The following is a 16863-nucleotide window of genomic DNA, read 5'->3' as shown; positions in this document are numbered from 1 at the left end:
CATATATCATTGAACGTGGAAGTACATCGATCTTTCCCGTCTTTGTCTGTAAAACATGAATAAATGAGCTTGTAATTGCGGATCGCGTCACTCATAATTCCACGCTTCTCGGAATTTGTTTTATATTGAACCAGAATGTATTATAATATCTCCGTTAGGGTGGGAAACCGCGTAAAAAATGCGTGTGCGCGGAACCATGAAAGTGAAAGCAGGAAGAGTTGGGACAGTCACGTTCGTACCATTGTTCGCGATGTCCGCATGTGATATATATTACAAGTTTAGTGTACGCCTCATGAGTTTTTTAGGGCTGTGGCCGTACGACAGTGAGAGCACGCGTCGAGCCCAAGCGACATTCGTTAATATCTGCTGTTCGCTTTTAGTTATTGTTCAGGTACAATCGTGGAATCTCCCTTTAACCCTTTGCGATGCAACTCCTATGCGTTGGTGGACACCTATTTGTTACTTAATATTTTCCTTGATAAAGCCAGACAATTTTCTTCTATTATTTTGTTCCCAGACTTTGATAATAATTTAATTTCAATTTAGAGGAAGTTAATAATATTAATATTATTATTTAGTGAATCTTGATCTTTGTCATGAGGTTTGCTATTATAGTGCAAGGGGTTAATACCTACAGTAAAATCACATGTCGACATGAAGATTCTAATTTATAATATTTATAATTCTAATAATTCTCTATTAATTCTAATTTATTTAGATTTCGTATAAGAGTTTCGATAAAGTCTTAACTGTTATAATAAGTGAAAGGTTCCCTTCGTTAAAAAATTGTTCAATGCCCACGGCATGGATTAACATACACGGCGTCTAAAAATTCTTATTAAATCCAGAAATGAATAATTTAAAATAGCTTTTTCTATAGTGGAATCGTTGATTACGATTTTGTTAACGAGTTATTATTAAGAATATGGACCAATTACAAGAACGAGTCTTACTGACGCGACAGCCATACTTGCTCTTTAATTGATTCTGTTAATATTTGACTTTACCATAAATAATTGATAATAGTTATGAATGAATATTCGAAGTATGTAATATACGTCAAAAACATCAACGCCAGTGCAAGAAAGGAAACCTAATTTACAATACCAAATAACAATATGGTTCTTTCAGATTACGCCAATAATAACAAGCGATCTAGATATAATGGCGTTACTACAGTCAATATGTACTATACTAATGGTTGCGGGTGCCGTAGTAAAGTTCAACGCTTATTTATTTCTGACCAGTACAGTGAGTGTCGAACAAATCACAGTTTAACTTAAAAACGCATCGAATCCGATCACAGTCATTTAAAGACGATTATGAATACAGATTAGGTACATAATGGACTCCGTGATGGAAACGTGGACGACGACGCATAAAGGCACGCTCGAAATTTTACGGAGGCGGGCCGCTCTAGGGAAGCAACAAGGAGCCATATACGCTAGTAAGAAAATACAGTAGCACTGCGAAAATCGCTTTTCAATTAATTTAAACAAAATCGCAAATTTTCGGGCTCGATCATCGAATCGAAGAATCACGATTTGTTTTCAATCTTTTCACCCGAGTAACGAAAATTTAAAACGTGCATTTTGCAGACCTCGGTAACTCGCATGCAGGCTGAACATTTTTTATTTATTAAACGGCTGCTCGAATGCTTCTCCGAATGTATGGAACGTGCATTAACTGATTCATTTCTACGAGATTCGACCGCTTGAAATTAATAAACATCGCGTCGCGGCGATGTATTTTGGAATTGCTATCGTCGCGAATTAAATGTCGAAAATGACGGTGTCGAATCTGTGGAACGTGATCGAGAAATACGATATACAACTTGCCACTCTTTACGGCGAAACATTCGACTAATATTCGTGTCGAATGGTTATCGCGGCATTGATAAACTGTTTTTATCGAGTCGCTAGATGTTTAGAGATTCGCGAAGACGGGCGACAAATACTCTCGAGACAATTCACCGGCGATTCGATTTGGTTGATTCAGGATTGGAAATGTCTGATTACTTGTACGACGTGGGCGAGCGATTTAGCAATGCGCTACTGTGTTAAAAAAGAAAAGCGATAGATGCAGTTTAGCTGTGCCATAATCATGCATATGTTACAGTATTTATTTATCCGTCAGCACTGCTCTTGATTCTATACCGCTGGGTGTCCTATTTTATGATCGTAACTGCACCCGCGAACACGACGGAAGTATTCTACTTCCCAGTAGTGACGGATTATTTAGTCGAAGAAGAGAAATATCTGTCTTATATTGTAATTCATCAGTCTGTATCGTTAGCATTTATTGCAACTATATACGTGGCTACGGAATCCTTGTACATTATGTGGCTGCAGCACAGTATCGGCTTGTATGAACTCGTCAGGTAAAACGATGATGATTTAGTATTTGATACACTCGCGGTCGAAGCACTGTTAATCACTTAAATATAATAATTCACCTAACTATAATATGATAAATACTACAGGTGGTTAGAAACGCGTTACATAGGATGTTAAACGATATTTCACATAAAATTATTGAAATAAAAAGCAAAACAGGATTTATGCTCGATGAACAGTTATTAGAACAGTTTGCTACAGTTTATATATAAATTAAGCTAATTTAATTAGAAGCAAATTTTCCATTACTTACTTAGTTGCAATATCTGCAATTCTACGCTAAACTCTTTTAATAATTATAGTGTAGATAGTTAGCTATTATCTTCAACGGGTGTTAATTACTCTCGCCGGTCTGTTGCGTTTTAAAATCAAATTGCAAATTCTAGAAATATAAATTCTAGACATATTATAAATTTTAGAAATATAAATTATAGAAATATCTATAAACAATTATAAATACCGTGAAAAATTATTCACAATGTGGCCAGAATAACTAACATTTCGATATCTTAAATTATCGTAAACATACTACAAACTTGCACTTCAAAAATTTGATTCCACATACTTCGAATACGAACATTCCACAATTCCTGTCAATTATTTCTCCCAAAATATTACTGATAAATTTAAATAAACCTGTCGCGAAACATCCATTAATTCGTAAGGGTTCCATCAAGTATGCCCGGATTGCTAATTTTGATTAATCACTTAAACATATATAAAGCACGAATAATTTAACATTAATACAAAAGCGTGTCTCATTAATTGGACTATTCCCTTTGAAATTAAAAATCATCATTTAAATCACTTAAAATTATTATCTAACAATACCATGGCGATTCTGAACGCTGCGTGCTCTGATTTCCAGCTACAACATCCAGCAAGGAATTATCGTACGGCCGTTCTATGTCTCGGTAGAGTTAATGGAAATGTATGGAAGGAATTGTTTAGCAAATGCGGTTGCTTATCACTCAAAGGCGCACACGTTAGTATTCGACGCATCTTATTTTACTCGCTGTATCTTATTTTATTCGCGGAGAAATCGTAATCGAAGACACGCGAGCATTTGAGTCTGTGTAGAGTGAGTCGCATGTTACAAATATTTCGTTATCGTTTTACGGTGATACTATAGTTTCATCGTACTTTAATTTGAGAAACGTGCCTTCAACTTCGTAAAGAATTTGCATGAATAAAGAAACCTTTCGATTCGATAGCAAAGTGAAAGCTTTCACTGTCGAGTGGCTCATCCTTTGTGCAGGTTCAAAGAGATCATTAATTAATACCCTCGCGGTACCGACGGTCGGGCGAAACCCCATGATTGGGTTATTTGTGTGAAAATTCTGAACTAAATTTTCTCCTTATTATCGTTAGTATTATTACTATTTTACTAGTATTGCTTTTATTATTATTGCTACTATTATTATCTAGTATTGCTACTATTACTATCTATTATTGCTATTATTATTATTTAATATAGCTATTACTATTACTATTATAGTATCGCTGTTATTATTATCTAGTATCGCTATTATGTTTATTAATATTTCTATTATTATTACTATTATTCCTATCATTACTGCTACTACCATTACTATCATGTTACAGTAATTTTGTTAACAAGCCCCATCAAGTATCAAAAATTCGAGCCAGAAGCCGAGCTCTCCGGGTCAAAAAGAACCCAACCGTGGTACGTCGAGGGTTAAACTTTCTCTCATCGTTATCATTCATTCGTTGTTTTATTTATTGTTAAAGTTTCGGGACGTGCGTGAAAGAGAGATTATCGTTCTCGTACGCCGTTCTTCTTGTATTCGCTGTCATCAGCTTGAGTATCAATTTCTTCCGTGTAAGTCGATTTGTTCATTCGTTGCGGTGTACATATCGTTGTCACTTCTCTCTCTCTCTCTCTCTCTCTCCCTCTCTCTCTCTTTCTCGAAATAGACGCATTTTACAGATATCAGTCGCAATATGCAAGACACACAATATGCAGGAGATGTTAATGGCATTGATTTTTTCCACTTCCGAGTTAGTGTACATATTCTATCTCAACTACATCGCGCAACATCTCTTAGACTATACGGACGGATTATCCACGCTGATGTAAGCCTGGAATGATTTCTACTTGTCGTCGGTAGGCTTCGCGGCATGGTTATGGGATATTTTGTATTGTATAGTATCAATCGTACGGTATCATCGTATTAAATGGCGGGACAATACGTTATTGTGTCGATGAAACGTACGTGCATCAATTTGAACAATGCGGCGTAGTACAGCGTCTTTTATGTCAAAGGATGTAATAATTAATATGAAAATGTGAAAGAAAGTAAAAATGATTAGTATCGTTTAATAGAATAATATTGTAATGTGTATAATAATTTTCGTGTAATATATGTAATATATATAATTATTGTCATATAATACATATAATAATTATCATATGATACATATAATAATTATGATAATTGTCATATGATATTTATATTATACGATAATTATTATAATTATTATATGTAACATTTGTATATATTACAAGTAATTATCGCCGTTAAAGTGATCATTAAAATATTTGTACAAGCATAATACACAATTTATATCGAAACTTTGTTGCAAAAAAAATTCTATTAATTCCTTTTTAAAATGTAGATTCGCATTATTATGTAAAAATAAAGTAATTTTAATTTGACGTAAAATTAAAAGTAGACATATAACTCCAAAAGTCCGATAAATTGCTATAGTTTCATGCTATTTTGTAACATTGTCGCGAAGTATACGACGACGTAGAATTAATAAAAATCGTCGCTAACAACACTATATCGAACACGAAATTCATTTTACTATCTTTGCAGATATTCTACTCCATGGTACGACGCGTCGGTTTTCATACAGAAACAATTGTTACTTATAATAACCAGGTGCAACGAGCGATTCGTGTTCGACTTTTACGGCTTTTATAACGCGTCGATCGAAGGTTTTTCAGGGGTCTGTAGCCATTAATAATCAACACATACTAATCGGCTAACTAAATATCTTCCTCCTTCCAGCTGGTAAGGTGTACAATGTCTTATTTCATGATGATGACGTCCCTCCAATAATAACGTTTCATAATCCAGAAATAACGAGTAGTATAATCGTTAGTAAGTGTTTCGTTCCCATCCCTTTGCTACCGCAATTTATTGAAACAATTAACACTGGGACACGACTTGTTACAGGATCACGCGTAGTTCGTGCAACAATGGAGCAGACTATAACGCATCCGCGTTGCATTTTAAGTAACTGCTGGCGTCTGTTTTTCGTATGTCCCTCGATCAGTTAAGACAACTATAATAACAATGGACGGGGAAGGATGCAATATTTTATAAAATTCCGCGCGTGATTAAATATATACAAAGTGACGTCTAATCTTTTTATATGAAAACTGTGGAGAACGAAATTAATGCATAAATATAAGTAAATCGTACTTGTCGCAAATAAATTTTCATTTCCTATGCAGAAGGACATAAAACAGTTCGTATTGTTTTTAAAAACAAAATGTTGTTTAAACTTTGTTTATTTTAAACATTACTTAACTTTATGGGATTATTATACATTTGCATTAGAGAATTTAATGTTCTGAATTTTTAAGCCTAGATTATACTACTCGCTTTCTAGTGTGTTATCACACTGTAGCAAAACCTCTTTTATGGTGTCATAGTAACCTACTTTTATTTACTGATAAAATAAGAAATATCCATGATTGCCAGTAAATGAACGATCATTTGCATTCATTGGCAATCATTGTAACCCCTAATTCAATGCATGAATATTGAATATTTTAATATTATATTATTGATTATTCTATAATTAATTTCAAGACGCTATACCTATAGTCATATTATATACACACATTATATACAAATAATAATTACATAATAACAAATTATAACAAATTATATACATACATTCGTTTATAATTTGTCATACATTCCACTCGCGCGATGTTGCAAACGATTTCCGGTACAGACGGAAATTACATATATTCTATATTTAACCCTTTGACTACTCTTGGCGCCTATTGGCCTCCGAAACATGTTGGCTTCCCGGTACTGTAGACGCCAATAGGCGCCAAGATCAAATTTCGCCCCCGTTTTATTATTTAAATTTGATTAATTATATATTGTGTAATATTTATGTTATATATTGTAAAAAAAGCTTAAAATTATTGTTCACATCAAGTAATATTGGTTTAATGTAATAGAATTCAATATTTTGAATATTTTAATATACTTCCTCAGAAAAGTCTGCCGTAGCCGAATATATTACATATTTATTACAACACCGCGCGATTATTTCGAAACGCCATCGCAGCCCCGAAAGGAGTCAAGTAACCCTCGCCGTCCATTCGCTTTAAATACATCTCATTCTGCATGTCGGGTTCTACATTGAAACCCGCCATTACCGGCCGCATTACTGTTCGGAAACAATTTCGTGGATCGACTACGGTAAAACGGAACCGCGGGGCACCGGAATGCCCGTTCCATTGACAAGAGGAAACGATCGCCGGTTTTCTTGGATACGGTGTGCAACTGCGCTCTCGAACCCCTTGAATAGAAACGAACTTCGGCCCGGGGAAGACGTTATCGAGGCAGAAAAGTATTCCACCAGCGCCTCGCGAAACGATAGAAAAATTCATATTTTTTGATGCCGTGTTTACTCGGTGAAAAACTCGACTCCGTTCGTTCTTTCTGTACATTCCATGGGGACCATCGGTCTGCGGACGGAGCGTATGAGATTGCGTAATAAATTCGTTCGCGTTTCTTTAGGCGAGAAGTTGTATGGTTTTCGGTTTTTAGAGGCGACAATTTTTTATATTTCGTTTTAGCAATCAAAGCGACGTTTAATGGACTAAACCATGCTGTTATTTAAAGAATATTCGAATAATCTAGCTCAGCTTTAAAAATAGGCTCAACTCTTCGAGGCAGACAATTTTAAAGAAAATAAGAACCTAAATTGCGCAAAATTCACGAAATTAATCGCAATGCTTCTTTTCGCTCTTTTACGTATTTACTATTGTCTCGTAGCAATGTGAACCCTTAAGTGTTCCAACGCTTTTATAAACCACTGTATAACAAACTCATTCGCAAGAAACGATTTAATCGGCGAGTTTGACAAGTTCCTCGAACATCGCACAAGAATCTCAACTAAAGCCGAAGACTATGCTTAAACAATCGCCCGAAGCATAACAGCGCCATAACACAACGCATAACATAATCGACTCGAAGTTACATCCAACAAGCAACTTGTCAACCGCGCGGCGCGAGGACACAAGGAGAGGCACCCATTCGCGGCCTGCCAAGCATGAAACACGGCTGTCTGGCAATCAACGAAGGAGTCCGAGTGCATGGGCAACTTGGTAATTGTGAGAAATTGCGCGAGCCGTCTCTCTGCGCGAAGCGGCTGGAAAAACGAGGAGGGCGAGCAATAGAACCAGATCTATATCTACATAGCGTTCGGGTATATGGTGTGCACGGGCAGAGCTTCCGTGGCATTGCCGGCTCGAGCTGTGACGCCTCTACCTGTTATCTGAACTGCGGGCGTAATGTCTCTATCCAACGGTTCCAGACCCGTGTGCTAGCCCCGGGAAGATTATCGCCGCCGGCGCAAAGTTACGACGATCGCGCGCGCGTCGAAATCCCGCTAAATATAATCCTGGACGACGTTGTCGGTCCTTCCAGTTAATGACACGTTAGAGAAAATCCTGACGGCGTTTTTCTCCCTCTTTGACGGCCGGCTAAGACCGTTTCCCCGATGGCTGAGAAGCTACGTCCTCTTTTATTCTCTCGACGGTCTTCGCTTTGATGCTCGTGCTTCGACGCTCACACTCTGTGACTCTCCGTCTGGCATGGTCGCCGGGCCAAGATTGCAGCGTTCTTTAGTCTCTAATTGTCAAAATATTCTTACGTCACCTACAAAATTAGTATACTATAGCAATGCGATTCTAAAAAGCATAAGTCAAATTTCAGAGAAAATAATGCTCTTAATTCTTGGTTTTCTTGTGCCTTTAATTTATCAATTTAGGAATTGTAGGTGAAAGGGAAGGGAATTTTAGTATTCGAAACTAATTTAATCTATTTTAATTTATTTCAATTTGTTTTAATCTATTTTAACATATTTTAATGTATTTTAAACTATTTTGATCTACTTTAGTCTATTTTAATCTATTTTAATTAGATATTTTCAATATTAATCGCCCTGTAAACTAGACAAATTAATCTTTAGTGTCTTTACTTACATGATACTTAATTTTTTAGCATAGTGATCAGAGTTGCCAGGCAATTGATAGCTCGAGGGTACGGTCATCATCCAGAAGGTGCTTTACACCGCACTCCTACAGGAGAGTCGCAGATAAGAGGACGCTGAAGTGACAATTACACGCCGTAGCCAAAAAGCTAGTTTATGCATCGTCACGTGACAATCTAGTGCTGCTAGGTGCCCCTTCCATCACTCCATCTTCATTTTTTGGCGATTAGAAGCACAGGGAGTGGAACATCCCTCGCGCCATCAATTTTCTGGCAACTCTGATGGCTATAATAAGAAATTAAATATTTATGGTAATTTATAATAATAATTATATTCATGGTAATTTATGTTAGTAATTATATAATAATATTCACAGTAATTTATATTATTAACTATATTCATAGTAATTTATATTATTAATTATATTTATAGCAATTTATATTAGTAATTATATTGATAGCAATTTATATTATCAATTATATTTATATTAATTTATAGTATTAAATATTCGCATTAAATACTGAAAAATCATTCATAGAACGTTCCATATTAAAAATTTTCAAGTTCTGTGATTAAAACAGCTTCGACTACAAAAATGTCTTCTTCTTTCTTATATTGTCAAATCAAATCCGATAAAAATATTGTCAACGACCATGAAAACTCTTCAGCCAAGTGAAAATTGTTTTAAATCATGGCGCAAGATCTTATAATGGCAGCGACGTCGTCCGACGTCCTTTTTAAGTACAGAGGAACTAGTTTGTAGAAAATGGAACAGCAAATGTTCACAAAAATAGAAGGATTTTCGAGGATCAACAGCTGGACGCAGTTAAGACTAGACTTCAGTCTAGACTCCTGCTTCATTTTAGAAAATTGAGTCGACCTTCTGCTAACATCCCTCCGCCTGACATTACCAAGGATCCGGGAATGTTGTAGTGTCCAGTAACGTCCGACGGCATTCTCAGACTTTAAATGAAGCTGACTCCGATTCCAGCGGAACGTCGAGTTCATTTTCTAAATGTCACGGCTTACGGCCAGCGGCATGAAACTACGACATTAAACGCAAGAAAAATTCATATGGAGAGCCAAAAGAAGCATTTGCGACATGTTATGCTTCATTGCTTTAAAAAGGGCAATAGTGCAAAGGACACTGCAGACGAGATTTGCACCGTTTCGGGAGTGGTATTACGATTATTAGGGCCGTCCGCGATTGGTTTAAAAAATTTAGAGCTGGAAATTTTGAGTTGAAAGACGAAGACCGCAGCGGCCGAACAGCAACGACGGATACGGACATTATCAAGACTGTGCTCACTGAAAATCCGCGATATAGTGTGCGCGAGATAGTGGATACCACTAATATTCCCAAGACAACGGTACATAATCATTTAATCAAGATGGGATATGCGACTCGATGTAAAGTTTGGGTTCCACACCTCTTGACGGAGACCGGTCTTATGAACCGCGTCTCTACGTGCGATTTGCTTCTCCAGCGACACGAAAGGGATCCTTTCTTAAAGAGACTTGTCACTGGAAACGAGACTTGGATTTTATACCAAATTGTGCATCGCAAACGCACTTGGTCCAAGGAAAATAGACCTTCAACTGTTGCGAAGCCTGGACTTCATCCGAAGAAGGTTCTTTTATGCATTCGATGCATTTATCCACCAAATTTTTGAAACGTCTTAATTAGAAAACAGTTTTCATTTGTAACACAGAATATTTCTAGAATACGTCTCGAATGTCCTACGAACGTCTTAAAGACGTCTGAAAGGCGTTTTGATTTGTAACACAGGGCGCTTCTATGACGTTTAAAGACGTTTAGATTTGTAACACAGAATATTTCTAGGATACGTCTCGAATGTCCTACAAACGTCTTATAGACGTCTGAAAAGCGTTTTGATTTGTAACACAGGGCGCTTCTATGACGTTTAAAGACGTTTAGATTTGTAACACAGGATATTTCTAGGACGTCTTATGAACGTCTTAAAGACGTCTCGTAGGTGTTTTGATTTGTAAGACAAGACGTTTCTACACTATCTTAAAAAGATATCTCGATTAGTAACAAAAGTCGTGTTTAGGACGTTTTCACGATGTCTAAAAGACGTTTGTAAGGTGTCTAATAGACGGTTTGATTTGTAACACGGGATATTTCTAGGATAATTCTAAGACGTTTTAAGAACGTCTTAAAGTCGTTTTCATTTGTAACACAGGACGTCTCTAGGACATCTAAGGAACATTTCAAAGAAAATTTAAATTGTAACGCAAGACGTTCCTAGGACGTCTTAAAGTCGTTTCGATTAGTAACACGAGACGTTTCTAGCATGTTTTAAAGACGTCTAAAAGACGTTTGTACGAAGTTTAATATGCGTTTTCATTTGTAACGCAGAACATTTTTAGTGCACTTTATGCATTTCCGCCATAGCAGAAAAACGGCCATAATTGGCGAACCGACGAGGCGTCGTTTTCCATCGCGACAACGCAAGACCATGTGTTGCGTTGGCCGTAATGCAAAAATTATTACAGCTTGATTGGGACGTTCTACCTCATCCTCCTAGCTCCCCAGACCTTGCTCCATCCGATTATCACTTGTTCCTCTCCTTAAAAAATTCTCTCCGTGCTAAATCTCTTCAAATCCATAAGCGAAATAAAAACGCACCTGGATGAATATTTTGCAAATGAGCTTCAACAATTTTGGAAAGAGGGCATAATGGGGCTGCCTGAGAGAAGGAAGAAGGTTATAGAACAGAACGGTTCATATATAACATAATAAATCCATCTTGAACAACAAATATCGTGTATTCATTTCGCGTCAAAAAAAAAAAAAGGGAAGAAACTTATGGGACACCCTGATAGTAATAGCAAACTCGAAAAGGGAAACGGCATCGCCGAAATTGACCGCGCCGTTAAGACAATGTGTCTCGATTGCTCCGCGAATACACCTAATTACCGGGTGAGACAGTTCATGAGACGTGCTCTCTCGCGATCCATACCTCGAAAACCACTCGCGTGTTTCCGAGCCACTTGTAAGAGCGTGCAACGGCTGTACAGCCTCGAGATAGTCACGGAAGCACTTTCGTGAGTAACAAGTTTCGACGCGCGTTTCGCATGCACCACTTTCGCCCCCGACCGCCGCCGCCGCCGCCGCCCGCGTCTCTTCGTTTTCGGGGTGGAAGTGGTTTACAGGAAAATGAGCTTCGCGTTGTATCTAGCTGTGCCCCGTGTTTTTATGCGGCGGAAGGATGCGCGCGACTTAAGTATCCGTGGGACTTACGGGCGGCAGGTATCGTGTGCCGCGAGTTCAAATCGAATTGACTCTAGAGACGGCAAAAACGAGCTACGAACCATCACCCGGAAACCTAGCTCGCTTTATCGTGCCACAGTTTCGGTATCGTTCTTGGAATTGTTGCTGTTTAGTGGAGTGGTAGTTACGGTTGTTTCATCGTTTTAGTATATACGATGGGCTTATTGGCAAACAAAGGATTTGTTGAATGAATGAATTCTCGTCTTCGTTGCAATCTATGTATAGTTTGTTAGGATAATGTTCTTCTTTTTTCGTTTTTTAACGTTGGATATTTAGATTTCATTCTATACGTATCTATAGTATTTTATAATATTAATTAGAGAACGATATACAATTTAACTTGTAATCTTCAACGTAGTATTATTTTATACTTTAATTAATTCTCGTTAATTCTTGTAACACGTTTGTCCAATAATTGCAGAACGCTATAGGATATACGATCGAGCAATTCTCTCAACAGTAATATTTACAGTTTCTATAAAAATAATAATAGTCTAAACAATTGGCGTAACTAATCCATATAAAAAATATTATCTAATTTTTATCAGATTATTTTCGATGATACTAGGATCACTGTTATTGCAAAAAGATTCGCGAAACTATAATTCCCTTTTTGTTAACTACTATGTACAATTTTGCTGTAGACTCTTCTAAAGCAAAGCGAGTTTAAAAAATGATAGAAAATCAGAATTCTCCAATTTAAGTATCAAAAAGAAGGTTAACAGTTTCAACGCAAGCAAAACTTTAAATTTATTCTTAATTATATATTTCCACAATTTTGCAAATCTCTTAATACATTTGTTTATCGCAATAAAATAGAACAATCGTTTCGAAAAGACGGGAACCGAATGGAAGTATCGTGTTTTCTTTTAACTACGCCCGACGATTTCTCGCAACGACCCGGCGGTTTGCGCGCGTAAACGTAATGTTTAATCAACGTTATCCGCAGAACTTCATAATTTTCAGTTTCGCCGCGTTTATAAATTCCATTAAACTAAAAGCTTTCGTTCGTCTGCCCGCTGACATACTTACGATCGTGATTTTTCCTTAAACAGCGTTTGCAAATGCGAGTTTCGAACAAAGTTTCGCTATTAGACGATCTGAAAAGCGTACGTGCTAATAGAAATTTATTCAATGGCCGCCATTTTAGGCGTGTTACCAAGGAAACGTTTTCAGTAATAATCTTTCGACAAGAGCAATGATTTTCGAGCACTTATTAACAATTGATTCGATTAGTCTTTGTCTCAGGAATTGCGTTCCCTTTGATTCTATTAAATAAAGCTGTTATTTTGGTAAGAAAACAGCGAGAACTTATTCAAGGTTCTAATAACAAAATATTCATCGTTGTAACAGTTCCACTGGATCCTTTGATAACTTCGGATTTATCGTATTCGACAGACTTTGCGCCTTCGGATTTCCACCTTTTCCGATCATTGCAAAATTCCCTTAATGGAAAAAATTTCAACTCTTTGGTTGAGATAAAAACCCATTTGGACAAACTTTTTGCCGAAAAACCTGAGAGGTTCTGGAAGGACGGAATTCTCAAGCTGCGTGAAAGATGGAGAAAGGTTGTGGAACAGAATGGTACCTATATAATTTAATAAATGTATACTCATATTTAAATGAGCTGCGTTTTAATTTTCCTAAAAAATCGGCACGAACTTTCCGGACAATCCAATATATATGAGCCGCCCAGTGCACACATCGATTAACTCCACTTTTTGAAAAATCTTAAATTTAAGTGTCAAAGCACTTGGTATAGTCATAACTTTTTATATTTATAATAACTTTCCTGAATAATAAAGATTAACACCATTTAACGGCAAAATTTTTTTTTTCTCTTTTTCTTTTTAGCTATTCTTTCTTGTTAATTTTATACATTAAATAATATTAATTTTATACATTAAATTATACGTTAAATGAAAGCTATATCTGTATTTATTCATTCTACATTATATATGTGAATCTATGTTATAACAGGAATTTTAAAAATCAATGTACATCATTTCATCGCGTTTCTCGACTTTTTGTTTTATGGAGTTAGTCGATGTGTGCACTGAACGGCTCATATGTCAGGCTCTAGTGCCAGGTATATCCATATAGGGTTTATAACCGCGGATATCTATATAGGGTGTTTATAAACCTTCAATACATTTTCGAAAGAAATCTTCGCTAATATATGACTCTAAAAGCTACAGTATACATCAACGGTAGTAGCTTCTAGCGAATACCCCCGACAATGAACCCCCATCCAAGTACTATCGACATCGGACCCCCGCGTGGACGATCCCGGGTTAACTAGAGACTGAAAGGTGTCGGATTAAATCTTTCAATTCGCCAGCGTCGCGCGGACGAGATATTGATTGTGATTTCGTGGGTGTCGCGTTCCCCGCTGTGGTTCGTTGGCCATGGTGTCGACGAGTCATTAGGGTGTCCGTCACGTATTCCATAGCGAAGGCGCGCGACGCCGAACCTCGCATTCTCGGGCATAATATCGGGCCAAGGAGCAATTTCAAGCAGAGACGGCACCTGACCCTCTCGCCGTGATTCTCCTTAAGCAGCACCGCCACCGCCCGCCATGGTCTTCGGATCCATCGACTTGATTTCCTCCATTCCCGAGCGTTACTTTTTCCGCGCCATTCCCGTTCTTGCAGCGCATTACTGCAGCGCAGAAACGGGGGCGTAATAATCATCGCAATTCCGTTTTACTGTCCTCGAACGTAGCCAGTAATGCTACCGGGGAAATTCAAGCGGTACACGGTTCCGATTGAATAAATGGAAACAGAGACGGCGGAGCCGCTCGGAATCGATGGCGACATTTTTAAGTCCATCACCGACCTCGTCCTATTCCCATCGTCGAAAATTAAATAGGATTCCTTGAAGAGAGAATACTCGTTTAATTCGTTGTTGTCGAATGGTTAAATTAGATGGGTGATGATTAATAGGGGCTTCACCTTCTGACGATGATCTTCATCTTGACGAATTTTATTTAGTAGTCTTTTCTTTTTATTTTGTTCTCAATAATTAATGGATTAATATTGATAAATATCCTGTGTTAATATCTCCTAGATTTCGCTGAGATTGATTCGTTAAATAATTCTGAAATAAAAGATAGATTTATTTTCGTGTATAGTTAATACGTGATTATAATATATAAAAAGAAAATATAATACATAGAAACAAAATATGATATATAAAAACGAAATATAATATATAAAAACAAAATATAATATATAGAAACGAAATATAATATATAAAAACAAAATATAATATCTAATATTTTGACAATAATTAATAAAGAAGAATAAAGAATACATTTTCTTGAATTTCCGAGTTTTCGTCGCACAATTGTCGAAATTATTGAGGCCATTTCTCTCGAATATAATTGAACTAGTAAAAACGTGTACGAGAAACGAAAACTAGTTTTAACATTCGCTAAACAGAGTTAATTCTTTCTTCCTTTACCATTACACCACCATTGAGAAACTTTATCCGGCGAAATATTAAATATTCATGCTCGTAATCATTTTAAAAGTTTCTTTTACCTCCACTTTTACACTTTCGAACACGATATCCACTCTTTCCACTTAAAAACCTGTACTTGTCTTCTACCATCCTCTCGGTGTCTTATATATAATTATTAACTTCCGCCGATTCTTCCGTAGCTTAACCTCCTTCTCTCACCTCCTTTGAATAGGATCTTCCAAGAAAAACCTTTAAAAAAGAGGTCACTTCGTTCCAACGACCTTAAAACTTGTACCTGTATAGTATATGTATGTTCTACGAATTCCATAAAATGCTGTACAAAATCGCGGTTTCATATGTGCCGAAAACGAGACCGGATTCTTAAAATTTTTATTACGTATTAAATTATAACTTTGCGCAGACTTACCAACACCGGAACGATGAGAACTCCCCTCTCGTTCTCTCTCTCTCTTTCTCTCTCTCTTTTTCTCTCTCCTAGTCTTTCTTTTCCCTTTTTCTCGTTCAATTATGTACATTGGAAATTTCGACCAACTCGGCTGTCGCGAACTATTCGATAAGGATGGATGAGCATGGAAGAGGATGGAAGAGGGAGAACGCTGAAGGAAGAGGATGGAAGAGGATGTACGATGAACGACAAGGAAGGAAGAGGATGGACGATGAAGGGATGAAGGATGAGGAAGGAAGAGGACGATGAGGAAGAAGAGGATGGACGAGGAAGGACGATGAAGGAAGAAGAGGATGGAAGAGAAAGGACGATGAAGGGATGAAGGATGAGGAAGAAGAGGATGGATCGGGAAGGACGATGAAGGAAGAACAGCAAGAAGAAGGACGAGGATGGAAGATAAAGGACGATGAAGGGATGAAGAATGAGGAAGGAAGAGGACGATGAGGAAGAAGAGGATGGACGAGGAAGGACGATGAAGGAAGAACAGCAAGAAGAAGGATGAGGATGGAAGATAAAGGACGATGAAGTGATGAAGGACGAGGAAGAAGACGAAGGGGAAGGAAGAGGACGATGAGAAAAAAGAGGATGGACGATGAAGGGATGAAGGACAAGAAAGGAAGAGGACGATGAGGAAGAAGAGCATGGAAGCGGAAGGACGATGAAGGAAGACGAGCAGAAAGAAGGATGAAAATGGAAGAGGGAGGACGAGGAAGATGACGAAGAGGAAGGAAGTAGACAATGAGGAAGAAGAGGATGAACGAGGGTGGACGATGAAGGGATGAAGGACGATGAGGAAGAAGAGGAAGAAGGATGAGGATGGAAGAGAAAAGGATGAAGGAAGAAGAAGAAGGAGAAGGATGAGGATGGAAAAGGAAAGGATGAAGGAAGAAGAAGAAGAAGAAGGACAAAGATGGAAGTGGAAGAATCAAACTTAACCCTAAATCCTCGTTGAACCGTAAATCCAG

The 16863-nt window shown here is 37.4% G+C and overlaps 2 protein-coding genes across 3 annotated transcripts in view; both read left to right on the top strand.

Annotated features, from left to right (window-relative positions):
- LOC144468649 (mannosyl-oligosaccharide 1,2-alpha-mannosidase IB-like) overlaps positions 1-16863 on the top strand; it is a 94470-nt gene that overhangs the window by 57360 nt on the left and 20247 nt on the right. The gene's annotated exons all lie outside the window — the stretch shown is intronic.
- On the top strand, positions 194-6269 carry LOC144467802 (uncharacterized). 2 transcript variants are annotated; one of them, XM_078176757.1, is made up of 10 exons: positions 194-391; positions 1132-1251; positions 1333-1447; positions 2119-2380; positions 3265-3381; positions 4149-4239; positions 4348-4493; positions 5240-5372; positions 5435-5527; positions 5603-6269. In XM_078176757.1, exons 1-9 carry the CDS (start codon positions 197-199, stop codon positions 5483-5485), a joined length of 1230 nt encoding a protein of 409 aa, XP_078032883.1. In that variant the 5' UTR covers positions 194-196; the 3' UTR covers positions 5486-5527; positions 5603-6269. The 2 variants fall into 2 exon arrangements, with proteins under 2 accessions (XP_078032883.1, XP_078032891.1); XM_078176765.1 differs by lacking the exons at positions 4149-4239; positions 4348-4493.

This window comes from Augochlora pura, chromosome 1, assembly GCF_028453695.1.
Source record: "Augochlora pura isolate Apur16 chromosome 1, APUR_v2.2.1, whole genome shotgun sequence".
Taxonomy (NCBI): domain Eukaryota; kingdom Metazoa; phylum Arthropoda; class Insecta; order Hymenoptera; family Halictidae; genus Augochlora; species Augochlora pura.
Note: the sequence above shows the minus strand (reverse complement) of the source record. Positions and strands in the feature narration are given on the sequence as shown.